This window comes from Oncorhynchus gorbuscha, linkage group LG06, assembly GCF_021184085.1.
Source record: "Oncorhynchus gorbuscha isolate QuinsamMale2020 ecotype Even-year linkage group LG06, OgorEven_v1.0, whole genome shotgun sequence".
Lineage (NCBI taxonomy): Eukaryota > Metazoa > Chordata > Actinopteri > Salmoniformes > Salmonidae > Oncorhynchus > Oncorhynchus gorbuscha.
Window position 1 is genome coordinate 32,011,354 of NC_060178.1, and position 17,952 is coordinate 32,029,305.

The following is a 17,952-nucleotide window of genomic DNA, read 5'->3' on the forward strand; positions in this document are numbered from 1 at the left end:
TCCTTGAGACTGTGGTCCCAGCACCCTTCAGGTCATTGACCACGTCCTGCTGTGTAGTTCTGAGTTGATCCCTCACCTTCCTCATGATCATTGATGCCCCATGAGGTGAGATCTTGCATGGAGCCCCAGACCGAGGGTGATTGACCGTCATCTTGAACTTCTTCCATTTTCGAATAATTGCGCCAACAGTTGTTGCCTTCTCACCAAGCTGCTCGCCTATTGTCATGTAGCCCATCCCAGCCTTGTGCAGGTCTACAATTTTATCCCTGATGTCCTTACATAGCTCTCTGGTCTTGGCCATTGTGGAGAGGTTGGAGTCTGTTTGAGTGTGTGGACAGGTGTCTTTTATACAGGTAACGAGTTCAAACAGGTGCAGTTAATACAGGTAATGAGTGGAGAACAGGAGGGCTTCTTAAAGAAAAACTAACAAGTCTGTGAGAGCCGGAATTCTTACTGGTTGGTAGGTGATCAAATACTTATGTCATGCAATAAAATGCAAATGAATTACTTAAAAATCATACAATGTGATTTTCTGGATTTTTGTTTTAGATTCCGTCTCTCACAGTTGAAGTGTACCTATGATACAAATTACAGACCTCTACGTGCATTGTAAATAGGAAGACCTGCAAAATCGGCAGTGTATCAAATACTTGTTCTCCCCACTGTGTACTTCCAATTATGTTTTCAACTGGTACAACTGAGTCTTGTGAGGCCTGTGTGAATCCTATAACAAAACAACTGACATGTACGTGTTCGTGAGAGACTTCAGTCAAATCCCAAGATGCTTGTGGGGGTCGAGAGCAAAACGGAGACACCACAGTGTTTGTGAGTGTCTCCGTTTTCCATAGAGGGGTCATAATAGTTTGCAGGCGAAACCAACGTTACAGAATTGGGGGGGGGTGCATTTTTTTTAGGATACCTTGATGTTGGACCAGCCCTCCCCCATTACATTGTGAACTGTCCCTAATGGTATCGGGTACTGTAACAGATTAAAGAGGTGTCTGCTTAATCAATAAGCCTTGCTCTGGCATGGCAGGGCCTTCCTACTGGAGAAGGAGGGAGGAAATCATTATCCCTACTACAAATAGTGTGAATTTTGTGTTTGTGTCCATGTTGATGAGGAGGTGGAGGGCGCGTCTGTGTGTCAGATACACTATATATTCACGTGTGAGGGAGGAAGTGTAAATATGTGTAAGATGTGACCAAGATTGATAAAGTGTTTATGGATTGGTCTCAGACTCTGGAGCATAATCCAGAGTCTGAGATCTGTCACGTGCGCCAAATACCAACAGTGACATTTTTAAGTAAAAAATAGGTATTAGGTGAACAATATTCATGGGAGTGTATGCAAGCAAGAAATAGAGTACATTTATTTGAGTTGGTTGAATAGAAAGTGTGTGTGTGTGTGTGTGTGTGTGTTGTGAGGAAGAGAGCAGAACGTGTGTCTATGTTGGCAGGCGTCATTAGACCACAGGAGTGTGAAGGAGGAAAATGAGGTCCTGATGTTCAGGATGATGATCTGAATACAAATTAAGCCCTGTGACACACACACACACGCACACACACACACACAAAAACTGTCTCCTTCCATATAAATCATAATACATTTCAGTCGACACCAAATGCTGCTCAACAGTTTATCTTGTGAGTGGGGAGATGTGCTTTGTATTTTCTTACAACATCTTCTGTGTTTTTCCATCTGAGGGCATAACTCATAAGACAGGGGTCAAATGTCAGCTTGTGATTTACCCACTCCTCTCCTGGAACCAGGTCACTGAGGACAGCAAATCAATCCTGCGGAACTTCCAAATGATTAAAACCCTCCAGCTGTGTTTGACCATTGTTTTTCCACTGGTGACCAGTAGTTACATTGAGCTGGGCTCCTGGACCTTGGGTCAAAGGGAGAGGCAGGCGGAGCCAACATCCAGTATCTTACGGGTCCAAAACGAAAAGTATGATAAATGTATGATAAACCAAAGTTAGGGTTGAAGTTGGGGATTGGGTTCAATAAAGTATGTAAACCCTGGATTATAGATGCTATGTTTTGGCCAGGCTTTGAGAGAGGCTTTGAAGACACCTGTCGGCCATATTGGCACTTCCCAGAAGAAGCAGTCCTCCGTAGGAATGAATGGAATTCTACAGTACTTGAATGAAAGGTTTCAAGGACAAAATGACATGTAATTTAAGTATTTTTGCTGTTGTAGTGTGAACAATAACATTACAACTTCCTAAAAATTATACTTTAAAGATTTCGTTTTTAATAAAAATATGCATTAAGGTGTCTTTCATTTACTTCATGATTCCATGTGTGTTATTTCATAGCTTTGACGTCTTCACTATTATTCTATAATGTAGAAAATAGTACAAATAATGAAAACCCTTCAATGAGTAGATGTGCTGCAATAACTTTAGACTGGTACTGTATAAAAACATGAATGGATAGCATACGATCATCGATTCAATTTGGCTACCTAGGCCTACAAACATATACAACAAATAGCAAAAGAACAATAATCACAAGAATGGCGATAGGTCAAAGTCTACGTCGAGATCAAAGGGAGCACGGGTCTTTAAATGAAAGATCCAGGCAGCCTCTCATTTTAACAATAAATTGTCGAGGTCACCCCCTCTCCTAGGGAGGGTGACGCGTTCGATGCCGATATGACGTAGGGACGAAATAGCGTGGTTCGCTTCCAAAAAGCGGGCCGCAACTGGTACGTCGAGTTTTTGCACCTAACGCTGGACTAATTGCACTTAGCACTTGCACTATGAAACTGCAATTACCCAGCCTATTTGCTCGTAAATATCCTTTGCTAATTTTTTATGTGATATGTTTTATGGCTGCTGCAAAACGATTTGCCTCTCTGAAGACATTAAAGTTTTCTGAATCTGAACGTCCATATCCCAGTTCCAACCCTAACCTCAACCACAACCCTAACCTCAACCACAACCCTAACCCTAACCTCAACTACAACCATTGCTCCAGGGTCGCTATCAATAATGGCTGATCCCTGGCTCTGACCCCACTCTCCGGGGTCTCCGGGGTTGTCTCAGGGGGAGTGAGATTTGCAAAAAACATACATACATACACATGTACATGTGTGAAATATGACAAATGTAAGCACCCACCTAATTATCTTATTTTTCCCGGTTCAAACCTAACTGTAACTCTAACCCTTAACCTAGACTAGGTTTGATCATCACGTCTAAACTGTGGACAGACTGCGGTGTGGTATGTCTGTGGGTCCAGCTACCTTTGAGGGACACAGCCTACCTCAGTGGTCCAGGGACACTGGCACGAGCTGTGAGATTTAGGTGCGTAATCTCTTGCTCCCCCATGTGGTCGAAATAATAAACGCACTACAGGAAAAAATGGCGACCTCCGTGTGTGTACGGTGTCAATGATCAACAAACGTTTGCACATGTTATTGTCAAAGGACCCGGATAGTCAAACGATAAGAATTATATGGGGCGAAATGCCAACTTGGTATCCATCTTAAACGACAACAGAGTTGCGTGAAAACGTGAGTTTTGCACCAAAATACCTTCAAATTATCTTGCTAGCATAGCTAGCTAACTTAGCTTTGAAATCAACTAACAGCCACACAGACAGTTGCATGCTCTGTCTAGAATAATGTTACTAGCTAGCTAGTTAGCCGGTCTATCAAATATTTGTATTACTAAACCATTGTTTTATCGGTGGGTCTATTGCCCAGCCATGTTGTTGTTTTGACAAGGCCATGGGTGTATTCATTAGGCCAGTTCTATTGCAAAACGTTTTGCAACAGAACTCGTTTAGTTCCATTCTGTTCTTAAACGAAGTTGTTACACATGTTTTGTTGTTTTGTCTCTGTACTCCAACATTTTAAATTGAAAATAATACAGTGACTATGAGATTGAAGTGTAGACTTGTCAGCTTTAATGTGAGGGTATTGTGTCATTTTGGAGTCACCTTTATTGTAAATAAACAGGTGCATCCTGTTTCCATTGATCCAGAGCGACTTACCCTTGAGATGTTTCTACAACTAGATTGGAGTCCACCTGTGGTAAATTCAATTGATCTGACATGATTTTAAAATGCACACACTTGTTTATATAAGGTCCCACAGTTGACAGTGCATGTCAGAGCAAAAATCAAGCCAAAATGATGTGTCCGTAGAGCTCCGAGACAGGATTGAAGGTCCCCAAGAACAGAGTGGCCTCCATCATTCTTAAATGGAAGAAGTTTGGAATCACCAAGACTCTTCTTAGAGCTGGCCACCCAGCCAAACTGAGGTATCGGAGGAGAAGCGCCTTGAACCCGATGGTTGACCAAGAACCCGATGGTCACACTGACAGAGCTCTAAAGTTCCTCTGGGGAGATGGGAGAACCTTCCAGAAAGATAGCCATCTCTGCAGCACTCCAGCAGTCAGGGCTTTAGTGTAGAGTGGCCAGACGGAAGCCACTCCTCAGTAAAAGGCACATAACAGCCTGCTTGGAGTTTGCCAAAAGGCACCTAAAGACTCTCAGACCATGATAAACCAAGATTAAACTCTTTGGCCTGAATGCCAAGGGTCATGTCAGAGAACTTGGCTCCATCCTAGCATGGTGGTGGCAGCATCATGCTGTGGGAATGTTTCTCAGCGGCAGGGACTGGGAGATTACTCAGGATGGAGGCAAAGATGAATGAAGCAAAGTACAGAGAGATCCTTGATGAAAACCTGCTCAGGACCTAGGACTGTGGCGAAAGTTCACCTTCCAACAGAACAATGTCCTTAAGCACACAGCCACGACAACGCGGGCGTGGCTTCTGGACAAGTCTCTGAATGTCCTTGAGTGGCCTAGCCTGAGCCCGGACTTGAATCCAATCGAACATCTCTGGAGAGACCTGAAAATACTGTAATATCTTATGTTTCACAGAGATTTGACTGAACAACGACATGGATAATATAGAGCTGGCTAGCTTCTCCGTGTTTCGGCAGGACAGAGCAGCTACGTCTGGCAAGACAAGGGACAGGGGTGTGTCTATTTGCTAATAACTGCTGGTGCGCGATGTCTAATATTAATAAGAAGTCTTAAGGTATTGCTCACCTTAGGTAGAATACCTCATGATAAGCTATTGACCACACTATCTACCAAGTGTGTTCTCATTAATATTATTCGTAGCCGTCTATTTACCACCACAAACTTATCTCGGCACTAAGACCGCACTCAACGAGCTGTATAATGCCATAAGCAAACAAGCAAATGCTCATCCAGAAGCGGTACTCCTAGTGGCCGGAGACTTTAATGCAGAACTTTAAATCTGTTTTAACTCATTTCTACTTGCATGTCACATGTGCAACCAGAGAACAAAAAACCTCTAGACCACCTTTACTCCACACACCGAGATGCATACAAAGCTCTCCCTTGTCCTCCATTTTGCAAATCTGACCATAATTCTCCTGATTCCTGCTTACAAACAAAAACTAAAGCAGGAAGTACCAGTGACTCGCTTATTACGGAAGTGGTCAGCTGATGCAGATGCTACGCTACAGGACTGTTTTGCTAGCACAGACTGGAATATGTTCCGGGATTCATCCAATGGAATTGAGGAGTATACCACCTCAGTCACCGGCTTCATCAATAAGTGCAGCGACGACGTCATTCCCCACAATGACCGTACGTACAATTCCCAACCAGAAGCCATGGATTACAAGCAACATCCGCACCAAGCTAAAGTCTAGAGCTGCCACTTTCATGGAACGGGACCTAATCCGGACGCTTATAAGAAATCCTGCTATGCCCTCAGACAAACCATCAAACAGGCAAGTGTCAATACAGGACTAAGATTGAATCCTACTTCACCGGCTCTGACGCTCGTCGGATGTGTCAGGGCTTGAAAACTATTACGAACTACAGCTGCCCAGTGACGCGAGCCTACCAGACAGGCTAAATGCCTTTTATGCTCGTTTCGAGGCAAGCAACACTGAGGCATGCATAATCAGCTAACACCAGCTAATCCGGATGACTGTGTGATAACGCTCTCCGTAGCCGATGTGAGCAAGACCTTTAAACAGGTCAATATTCACAAAACTGCAGGGCCAGACAGATTACCAAGACGTGTACTCAAAGCATGCGCAGACCAACTGGCAAGTGTCTTCACTGACATTTTCAACCTATTCCTGCCCGAGTCTGTAATACCTACATGTTTCAAACAGACCATCATAGTCCCTGTGCCCAAGAAAGCGAAGGTAACCTGCCTAAATGATTACCGCCCTGTAGCACTCACGTCGGTAGCCATGAAGTGCTTTAAAAGGCTGGTCATGGCTCACATCAACACCATCATGCCAGAAACCCTAGACCCACTCCAATTCGCATACCGCCACAACAGATCCAAAGATGATGCAATCTCAATCACACTCTACACTGCCCTTTCCCACCTGGACAAAAGGAACACCTATGTGAGAATGCTGTTCATTGACTACAGCTCAGCGTAGTGCCCACAAAGCTCATCATTAAGCTAAGGACCGTGAGACTCAACATCTCCCTCTGCAACTGGATCCTGGACTTGCTGACGGGCCGCCCCCAGGTGGTAAGGGTAGGCAACAACACATCTGCCATGCTGATCCACAACGCTGGGGCCACCCAGGGGTGCGTTGTTATTCCGCTCCTGTACTCCCTGTTCACCCACGACTTCGTGGCCAAGCACGACTTCAACACCATCATTGAGTTTGCTGACAACCTAACAGTGGTAGGCTTGATCACCGACAACAATGAGGTAGCCTATAGGGAGGAGGTCAGAGACCTGGCATTGTGGTGCCAGGACAACAACCTCTCTCAATGTGAGCAAGACAAAGGAGCTGATAGTGAACTCTTGGAAAAGGAGGGCCGAACAGGCCCCCATTAAGTGATCACTGTCCTATTGCCTTTGTGAGAGATGGTAAAATTCCTAAGAAATCTCCACGTGTCATTATAAAAAAAGAAACTGGAAGCGGTTTAAAATTCAAGGATTTTTACATGATGTATCTAGCATTGAATTGAATTAATCCCTGATGTTGAACTAGCCTTTTCTTACTTCCACAATGCATTCCAGGATGTATGCAATAGGCATGCCCCTTTTTTTAAAATCAGGATTAAGGGCAGAGGGAACCCTTGGTTTACTAATGAACTTACATAAATCATAAGGGAATGAAATGCTATGTGGGCTAAAGCAAGAGGGACTGGTTTGGCAGATGATTGGATGGATTTTAAACGTCATCGAAATATGGGTGTGACTATGGGTGTGGGTGTGACTATTTTAGTCAGGGTGTGACTATTTTAGTCAGGTTGGTAAATAAATATTAATTTAACATCCCTTTCTCATTTGCTTCTAACAGTACCAACAATTAGAACAGGTCATGGTAGAAATAGTTTTAGTTACTTAGCTCCTGGTCCTTAGCTCATGGTCCTGGAATTCTCTCCTGAACATTTAAAAATGTGATGATCTTGTTTGCTTGGTGGAGTTTAAACACTTGATCGATGTATATATCATAGAAGAGTGTAATTCTCTTTTTAGGTAAAATGTTTTTGTTGTACTGTATGTGCGTTTATAGTTTTGTTTAACGTTGTTGTGTCAGTGTATGTAAGTTGTTTTGACTGAAACGTTGTTGCCCCTGTTGCTATTGGAACAGGTCTTTCTTGGAAAAGAGATGTTATCTCAGTGAGAAAAACCTGTATAAATAAAGGTAAAATAAGAATAAATAATACATAAACATTGACGGGACTGAAGTGGAGCGGGTTGAGAGTTTCAAGTTCCTTGGTGTCCACATCACCAACAAACTATCATGGTCCAAACACACCAAGACAGTTGTGAAGAGCGCAAGACAACACCTTTTCCCCCTCCCCAAATCCTCAAAAAGTTCTACAGCTGCACTATCAAGCTCATCCTGACCAGTTGCATCACCGCCTGGTATGGCAACTTCTCGGCATCTGACTGCAAGGCACTACAGAGGGTAGTGCGTGCAGCCCAGTACATCAGTAGGGCCAAGCTTCCTTACATCCAGGACCTATAAACTAGGCGGTGTCAGAGGAAGGCCAAAAACATTGTCAAAGAATCCAGTCACCCAAGTTATAGACTGTTCTCTCTGCTACAGCACGGCAAGCGATACCGGGGCGCCAAGTCTAGGACCAAAAGGCTCCTCAACAGCTTCTACCCCCCAAGCCACAATTAGACTGCTGAACAACTAATCAAATGGCCAACCGGACTATCTACATTGACCCCCCCTTTGTTTTTACACTGCTGCTACTCGGATAATTACATTTGAGTTAACTGCACCTCAAATTGCAGCCCAAATAAATGATTCTCAGAGTTCAAGTAACAGACACATCTCAACATCAACTGTTCATAGGAGACTGCGTCAATCAGGCCTTCATGGTCGAATTGCTGCAATGAAATCACTACTAAAGGACACAAATAATAAGAAGCCAACAAAAAAAAATTAGCAATGGACATTAGACCGGTGGAAATCTGTCCTTTGGTCAGTTGAGTCCAAATGTGAGATTTTTTGTTCCAACCACTGTGTCTTTGTGAGAAGCATAGTAGGTGAACAGATGATCTCCATATGTGTGGTTCTCACCATGAAGCATGGAAGAGGAGGTGTGATGGTATGGGGGTACTTTGCTGGTGACACTGTCTGTGGTTTATTTACAATTCAAGGAACACTTAACCAGCATGGCTACCACAGCAATTTGCAGCGATACGCCATCCCATCTGGTTTGCGCTTAGTCCCACTATAATTTTTGTTTTCAACAGGACAATGACCCAACACACCTCCAGGCTGTGTAAGGGCTGTATTTTCAAGAAGGAGAGTGATGGAGTGCTGCATCAGATGACCTGGCCTCCACAATCACCCGGCCTCAACCCAATTGAGATGGCTTGGGATGAGTTGGACCACAGAGTGAAGGAAAAGCAGCCAACAAGTGCTCAGAATATGTGGAAACTCCTTCAAGACTGTTGGAAAAGCATTCCAGGTGAAACTGGTTGAGAGAACGCCAAAAGTGTGTAAAGCTGTCAAGGCAAACAAACGGTGGCTACTTTGAAGAATATAAAATATATTTTGATTTGTTTTTTGCTTTCTACATGATTCCATATGTGTTATTTCACAGTTTTGTTGCCTTCACTATTATTCTACAATGTAAAAAATTGTAAAAATAAAGAGAACTCTTGAATGAGTAGGTGTGTCCAAACTTTTGACTGGTACTGTAAGTATTCAGACCCTTTACTCAGGACTTTGTTGAAGCACCTTTGGCAGCGATTACAGCCTCGAGTCTTCTTGGGTATGACAATACAAGCTTGGCACACCTGTATTTGGGGAGTTTCCCATTCTTCTCTGCAGACCCTCTCAATCTCTGTCACGTTGGATGGGGTGCGTCGCTGCACAGCTATTTTCAGGTCACTCCAGAGATTTTCAATCACGTTCAAGGTCTCTGGCTGGGCCAATCAAGGACATTCAGAGACTTGTCCCAAAGCCACTCCTGCATTGTCTTGGCTATGTACTTAGGGTGGTTGTCCAATTGGAACTTGAACCTTTGCCCCAGTCTTAGGTTCTGAGTGCTCTGGAGCAGGTTTTCATCAAGGATCTCTGCACTTTGCTCTGTTCATCTATCCCTCAAGCCTGACTAGTCTCCCAGTCCCTGCCGCTGAAAAACATCCCCACAGTCAGATGCTGTCACCACAATGCTTCACTGTAGGGATGGTGCCAGGTTTCCCCCAGATGTTGCGCATGGCATTCAGGCCAAAGAGTTCAATCTTGGTTTCATTGAACCAGATAAACTTGTTTCTCATGGTCTGAGCTTCCTTTACTGAGGAGTGTCTTCTGTCTGGCCACTCTACCATAAAGGCCTGATTGGTGGTGCTGCAGAGAGGTTGTCCTTCTGGAAGGTTCTCCCATCTCCACAGAGGAACTCTGGAGCTCTGTCAGAGTGACCATCGGGTTCTTGGTCACCTCCCTGACCAAGGCCCTTATCCCACGATTGCTCAGTTTTGGGCTGCCAGCAATAGTATGAGGTGGTTCCAAACTTCGTCCATTTAAGAATGATGGAGACCACTGTGTTCTTGGGGAACTTCAATGCTGCAGAAATGTTTTGGTACACTTCCCCAGATCTGTACCTCAACACAATCCTGTCATGGAGCTCTACTGACACTTCCTTCGACCTCATGACTTAGTTTTTGCTCTGACATGCACTGTCAACTGTGGAACCTTATATAGACAGGTGTATGCCTTTCCAAATCATGTCCAATCAATTGAATTTACCACAGATGGACTCCAATCAAATTGTAGAAACATCTGAAGGATGATCAATGGAAACAGGATGCACCTGAACACAATTTTGAGTCTCATAGAAAAGGTTGTGAATACTTATGTAAATAAGATATTTCAGGGTTTTTTGGAAACAAATCTAAAAACATGTTTTTGCTTTGTCAATATGGTGTACTGTGTGTAGATTGAGGACTTTTTAAAATGTAATCAATTTTTAGAGTAAGGCTGTCAACGCTTGGCTGTCGAAACGTTGGTATTACATTTTTGCATCTGAGCTCCAAGAGTGTGCGGCTCTCTTTTATTTTCCAGAGTAAGGCTGTAACATAACAAAATGTGAAAAGGGGAAGTGGTCTGAATACCTTCCCAATGAACTGTATATCATGAATTTATATGTCCAAAAATGGAAATGATGGATTCTAGCTTTAAGGAAGGGCTTCAGTAGACATCTCATTGTTGACTTTGACATCTCATTGTTGACTTTGCTCTGTGATGTGGTCTCTTCTGCAGGGCAGGGGCATGTCCAGGCTGTGTGTGGTGTGTGGGGGCTCCAGGGGCATTGGCAGGGCTGTATCAAAGCTGCTGGCAGAGAGAGGCTGCAGGGTTGCTGTGGTGTCCAGGAACCAGGATGCTGCTCAGGCCACTGTGGTGTCCCTCGCTGGAGGTACAGTATTATACCTGCAGGGGTGTCATGCACCTCTTAGTTGGGCTCTGCTGTCTAACCCAGCGTTTCCCAAGTTCGGGGTCACGACCGCATGTGGGGTTGCCTTATTAAAAAATGTGTAGCAAGAGAATTGCGCTTGTTTCATAGAACCGGGGTTACGTCGGTAACCTCCGGTAGCCGCTAGATGCGGTTGTCATAAACGGCACGTTTTCTGTTTTCTTCCAACAAATGTCTTTACTATTTTTTGAACCATTTAAGCTGCAAAATATAATGAGCCCATCAATGAAAGATAAGACTCTCAGGAACACAGAGTGGACAGGGCCTGGCACTAAATACGACTGGGAGAAAAATAAGGTACAGGCTAGTTTGTCAACACAGAACATCATACAAAATGATTGACTGATGATCTACTGAACCTCTGTCAATTCTGTCACTTCAAACCATACTTCCTTCATATTTAAATACTGTGAAAAATACTGTCAGAATGATTTGTAATAAACTGTCATAGCCCAATTTATAACGGTTAACATTGACCGTTGATTACATGGTGGGATGGGGTCGCACATTTTTTTAAATATCAAAATGGGGTCATGGACCAAAAAGATTTGGGAACCCCTATTCTAACCAGATGATTAGGCTTGTGCCACATTCACTTATGCTGTTTATTAGGCCTAAACACGGTTGTAGTTTTCAGTTTACCTTATGTTTAACCTCTCGTTTTCTAGCTGACCATATGGCCTTTAGTTGTGACGTCTCCAAAGGAGAGGAAGTTCAGAATATATTTGAGACGATCCAGAAGACCTGTGGAAACGTCTCATACCTGGTCAATGCAGCTGGTATCAACAGGTGCGTGCGAAATACTTGCATGAATCAGTCCTCGTACAGGTGTACAGGTTAGTTTCATACCTTCAGACCTCCCATGATAGTCCTAAGCAGGTGAGCTTGCATGTGTATAAAAAATGTAGTCATCCATCTCCTGTGTATGTGTGTGTGTGTGTGTGTGTGTGCACCTTCCTGTCTTTGTGTCTGTGTTCAGGGATGGTCTGTTGCTGAGGACCAGGCCCGAGGACATGGTGGCTCTGCTTCATACCAACCTACTGGGGAGCATGTTGACATGCAAGGCAGCGCTACGGAGCATGCTCCATACCCAGGGAGGGGCCATTGTCAACATAGGTACTGTTACTGTACAGTGCCTTCGGAAAGTATTCAGACCCCTTGAATTTTTGTTACGTTACAGCCTTATTCTAAAATTGATTAAATAAATAAAAAATCCTCAGCATTCTACACACAATACTCCATAATGACAAAGTAAAAATAGGGTTTTAGAAATACCATATTTACGTATGTATTCAGACCCTTTACTATGAGACTCAGGTGCATCCTGTTTCCAGTGATCATCCTTGAGATGCTTCTACAAATTGATTGGAGTCCACTTGTGGTAAATTCAAATAATTGGACATGATTTGGAAAGGCACACAGTTGACAGTGCATGTCATAGCAAAAACCAAGCTATGAGGTGGAAGGAATTGTTCGAAGAGTTCCACATATGATTGTGTCGAGGCACAGATCTGGGGAAGGTTACCCAATTATTTCTACAGCTTTGAAGGTCCCCAAGACCACAGTGGCCTCCATCATTCTTAAATGGAAGAAGTTTGGAACCACCAAGACTGGCTGCCCGACCGAACTGAGCAAGGGAGCTGACCAAGAACCCGATGGTCACTCTGACAGAGCTCTAGAGTTCCTCTTTGGAGATGGGAGAACCTTCGAAAGGACAACCATCTCTGCAGCACTCCACCAATCAGGCCTTTATGGTAGAGTGGCCACTCTACCATCAGTAAAAGACACATGACAGCCCACTTGGAGTTTGCCAAAAGGCATCTAAAGACTGAATGCCAAGCGTCTGGAAGAACCTGGCACCATCCCTACAGTGAAGCATGGTGGTGTCAGCATCATGCTGTGGAGATGTTTTTCAGTGGAAGGGACTGGGGAAACTAGTCAGGATCGAAGCAAATATGAACGCTGCAAAGTACAGAGATCCTTGATGAAAACTTGCTCCAGAGAGCTGAGGACCTCAGACTGGGGCGAAGGTTCACCTTTCAACAGGACAAGGACCCTAAGCACGCAAGCCAAGTCCACGCAGGAGTGGCTTCGGGACAAGTCTCTGAATGTCCTTGGACTTGGACCTGATTGAACATTTCTGGAGAGACCTGAAAATAGCTGCGCAGCAATGCCTCCCATCCAACCTGACAGAGCTTGAGAGGATCTGCAGAGAAGAATGGGAGAAACTCCCCAAATACAGGTCTGCCAAGATTGTAGCGTCATACCCAAGAAGAACTGCCAAAGGTGCTTCAACAAAGTACTGAGTAAAGGGTCTGAATACTTATGCAAATGTGATATTTCCGTTTTTTAATTTTTTATATATATACATTTGCCAACATTTCTAAAAACCTGTTTTTGCTTTGTCATTATGGTGTATTGTGTGTAGATTGATGAAGGAAAAAATGATTTCATATATTTTAGAATAAGGCTGTAACTTAACAAAATGTGGAAAAAGTCCAGGGGTCTGAATACGTTCTGAATGCACCGTATGTCCATCCCCTTCACACTATAGAGTTACTAACCTAACGTAGCAGACGTAGAGGAAAGCGCCCGAGCAGAGTTTCCACATCCGGTTTCCAGCCAAAAGGAAGCTAGGTTGAATTTGCTGTATCCCTGAAAACCAGATACATCCTGTTATTGACAACTCCGCTCAGGGTGCTGAGATACCAGATGCATTCTATGTTGCCATTTGGCCACAAGGTGGTGGCTGTGGTCCAGGGAATAAACAATCTCTCACTTCACTTTACGTTGAGTTAGCCAAATCACTGTGCTCATGGTTGTGATTTGTGTGTACTGTAGGCTCTGTGGTGGGGTTGAAGGGGAACGCAGGTCAGTGTGTGTACAGCGCCAGTAAAGCAGGTCTGGAGGGCTTCACTCGCTCCCTGGCCAAGGAGGTGGCCTCGCGCAATGTCAGAGTTAACCTGCTAGCTCCCGGTATGGAGCTGTCTCTTCCTCTTTTCTTTACTGCTCTTCTCTCTCTTTCATCTATTGTCTGCTTATTCTCAACTTCTCTCCTGTCTTGTCCTAGCCTTTGTACTTCTGTGTATGCTTCAGCCATCTCCTTCATCATTGTCATGCTAAAATAGAAACAGACTTGTACTGCACCTAGGATATTGGTTTCCAATGTCCTCTCAGCTCGAATTCAGTTTTCTCCTGATGCTGACCCTCCCATATCTTTTCTCCTTTCTCCTAGGTTTCATTCGAACAGACATGACAGTGGGGCTGAGGGAATGGGAGGTGGTGCGGACCATCCCCCTGGGGAGGTTTGGGGAGCCTGAGGAGGTGGCCAAGGCTGTTCTTTTCCTCCTGGAGTCTCCCTACATCACAGGGCAGGTGCTGGTGGTGGACGGAGGGCTGCAGCTGGCCATGTAGGGAGGCCCTTGACCCCTCTATATACACCTAGTGCCCACTATACCTGCTAACACTGTCAGCTGGGTGGTTTAGAGACTCTCAGCCTGCCTCTTGGATGAGAATTACAATGGAGAGTTCTGTGTTTTTCAGAATATGAATTTTTTCAGCTTAGGATGGGCTGGGTTCATGCATAGGAAAGGGATAAATATCTGCTTTTTATCTATACTGAACAAAAATATACACACAACATGTAAAGTGTTGGTTCCATATTTCACGAACTGATATCCCTGAAATGTTCAATTTGCACAAAAAGTGTATTTCTCTCATGTTGTGTGGACTTGACCTTGTAATTGTCAGGGCCAGAGATATTTATACCTGTGTATGGTTCATGTAATACTGTTGCCCCTATCTGTACACAGTGCTGAGTCACAGGGTACTGCTCCACATAGCTCAGAGGGGGTGTGAGTGACAGTTTTTCATGACTAACACTGCTGACTCCACTGTGTCTGACTGTCTGGCCCTCCACGCTCCTGAGGCCTTAACTTTGATCAGCAGATTTAATGCTATTACTCTTTCCATGACTTATAGGCACCTAGTGCTGACCAAAGCTCTCATGTTTCACTCTCCCACTCCCCTGGGGCAACGGGACACAGCGCAGGCCCCAACCGCCGCCCCCCCTTGAGTCCAGTCCTGGAGGGGCCCAGAGAGGGGGTATGGATGGGGTCTGACTGCCTGCCTAGTGCCTACAGCTGGAGGGGATTTTTAGCCCATGGAATGTTTTGAGGGTCCAGTTACAGCTCAGGATCGGTGGTGCAAATGGATGGGGTCAGAGGTGACTGTCATGCTCATTGTGGAGATTTGAAATGCTGTGATCTCATCTATTATTTCCTCCAGTGGAGAGACATTTCACCTCACTGGAGTGTGCTGCCCAGTCCCCTCACACACACAGCTCCAGGGTGCTCAACAGTCACATATATTTACACGTCATTAGAAGCTTTCATGGATTTGGGGCATCTGCACTCATCTGCTGTCTATCATGTGACCTAAGATCAAGGTGGAGACAATGTAAACTAGGGATCAGGGTCAAATCTGATAATTCTCAATAAAGAAAGGCATTTCCCCTGTGATGAATGATATGGCTGCTGGGTAAGTTTTTGTATGGAATTGATTTGAGCAGTCTCCTACTGTCTCCTCACTCAACATAAACACAGTACCTCTAGACACTTAGGTTGTTTTTATTATCTTTCATAAACTAATGTAATATCATGAGAACATTCCATATACAGGCATAGAAATCAAAAAGGTGTCATGTTTGTGACTGATCACCGTAATGGCAGGATGAAACATGCTGTGAACAGATACAGCAAAAGAAGCCTATTTAATAATGCAGTAGTGAGAAATATATCATTACTTATTTCAATACAATTCTGTGTATATCTTTTCCCTTGACAGCTTTGCTAGAATTAATAATAATAGTCATTTGTTATAAGTGCCTCATAAAAACATGGACAGACATTGTGACTAAAATAGGCCCAAGTGATCTTTTAAGGCAATATGTATTGTTTCAAAAAGTGTGATATTTTAATACAGACAGGATTATGTTTTGTGATTGAACATTTGAGAGAGAAAAACAATCACTAATATAATTTATGTCAAGTTTCTTGGGAAAGATTTCTCATACAAAAATAAAGCAGACAATCTGTGGTGTGTGATCAATCAACTGAAGCCATTATTAGGACTGTCTCACGTCTGTGAAGATTTTAAACGTAAAAAATAAACCAAAGAAAATAACTGATATCCAAAATCAGTCATAACCATCATTTCATCATCAACATAGTCAATTTCTTCTTTATCATCTTTGTCATCTACAGTGAATTCTATTCCAAAAAACTTGCTTTCCTCTGTCCTTGACTTCCACTCACGGATCACACAGTTCACAAGCGTTGAAGTGACTGTTGTCACTGGGCTGAGACTGATCACCTGGGCATCCTGGCCCAGGATAACCCCACTTCCTGTCCCTGTTACAGTCAACCATCACACACCTCCTAGCCAGTCATTCCCTCTCTATCCATCAATCAATCACTGAAGTTACCATGGTAACGGCGAGAGCTCTCAACGGTGTCCGAGTCATTCAGCCAACATTCTCTTTCACAACTCATCTCATCACTAAATAGTTTGAACTTTCAAGGTCATTTGACCTGACAAAAAAACAAAGTATGTAAGTCCTTGTGCAATTATCGATGGTATTTGTGCTAAATGTTGAACCTGACAATGCTGATATCTATGGTATTGTGCTATTAATAACTAAAACCAGACACTATTTATATCCATGTTGTGCTATATTACCATGACTATGCTGTGATAACCATATGAAAGAACAACTTGTGTTTTGCGGTCTCTTTCATCTCTCAACAGTCCAGGGAAACATGACGTGTGGCTCCCATGCTTTGGACTTTCCATACCTTTACATTGAGTCCAAAGTCTGTCCTGCTTCTATATATCTCTACCCCTATAATTTGGTGCCTTTGTTGGGGGAGTATTTCATAAGTAAGGCATCAATTTAGATAGAGCATTACAAATGGCACCATTGTCACATGCATAATAACACTACTTTAGACTTTAAAATATATATATATTTTTTTTTTTACAGAGTTCATGTGAGAATTATCTTAGGCACTTAAGAGGTGACCCCCTTGTGTGGTTATGGTAGTGTTACTTTGAGAACTAATTTACCAACATTCAAGTCTTCCCCACTTCCACCACCCATTCCACCAAATATATTGTTTTAATGGACCACAGAATTGCAAACAAACTTCAATGGCCACCAAGGGTAGATTCCTCTGACTCCTATGGTAGTTCCTATTCCTATGGTTGATCAAATGGAACCATATTTTTATGAAATCTTTATTTGACTAGGCAAGTCAGTTAAGAACAAATTCTTGGGTTAACTGCCTTGTTCAGGGGTAGAACGACAGATTTTTACCTTGTCAGCTCGGGATTGGATCTAGCAACATTACTAGTTGGGTTACTAGCCCAACGCTCTAACCACTAGGCTACCTGCCACCCCATCTGATCCTAAGTTGGGATCCATGTTTCATTGACACTGAGATATTATGGGGTGTCACATTGCCCGTCATCCATCTTCCAAAATAGTATCTGTGGGATTGTCGTAATACGCCTCAGATGGAGGGTGTTACATTTACCCCTATATGTCTGGGGAGAACGGGGGTTGGTGCTTGTAGCACTGGGGGTCAGTTTTAAGGCATTAGGGGGTTGAGTGGGGTGTGTGAACCCCGCTGGTCTCTACAGGTCATCACTCTCCACCAGGCCTCCAGGCTGCAGGGGGCTGGAGTCAGGGAAGAATGCTGCCTTCACGTCCAGTCCTCTCTCTGTCAGCGCTGCGTAGCGACTCGTAGACGGACGCACCTTCTTAGGCTTGGGAGTGTTGGGCTGCTGCCACTGAGCTGAGGACGGAACATAGGTGGAAGAGATGAGAACAGAGACAGTAACAGTGATTTAGCCTTTTACATTTGGTCCTGTGTGTTTGGAGGGTATATAATATTCGGTTGGTTTGTGTGGAC

At 43.8% G+C, this 17,952-nt stretch overlaps 2 protein-coding genes across 12 annotated transcripts in view; one reads left to right on the forward strand and one right to left on the reverse strand.

Annotated features, from left to right (window-relative positions):
• The first annotated feature begins 3,346 nt into the window (after positions 1-3,346).
• LOC124037841 (carbonyl reductase family member 4-like) lies at positions 3,347-15,502 on the forward strand. 2 transcript variants are annotated; one of them, XM_046352967.1, is made up of 6 exons: positions 3,347-3,524; positions 10,768-10,921; positions 11,647-11,767; positions 11,958-12,094; positions 13,820-13,954; positions 14,214-15,502. In XM_046352967.1, exons 2-6 carry the CDS (start codon positions 10,777-10,779, stop codon positions 14,390-14,392), a joined length of 717 nt encoding a protein of 238 aa, XP_046208923.1. In that variant the 5' UTR covers positions 3,347-3,524; positions 10,768-10,776; the 3' UTR covers positions 14,393-15,502. The 2 variants fall into 2 exon arrangements, with proteins under 2 accessions (XP_046208923.1, XP_046208924.1); XM_046352968.1 differs by lacking the exon at positions 13,820-13,954.
• Positions 15,503-15,590: 88 nt separating this feature from the next.
• Positions 15,591-17,952, reverse strand: part of LOC124037838 (palladin-like) — a 164,615-nt gene continuing 162,253 nt past the window's right edge. For all 10 annotated transcript variants that reach the window (XM_046352957.1, XM_046352960.1, XM_046352959.1 and 7 more), the window contains one exon: positions 15,591-17,835. In XM_046352957.1, coding sequence (XP_046208913.1) covers positions 17,675-17,835 — 161 coding nt within the window. In that variant the 3' untranslated portion in view covers positions 15,591-17,674. The remainder of the gene's footprint in view (positions 17,836-17,952) is intronic.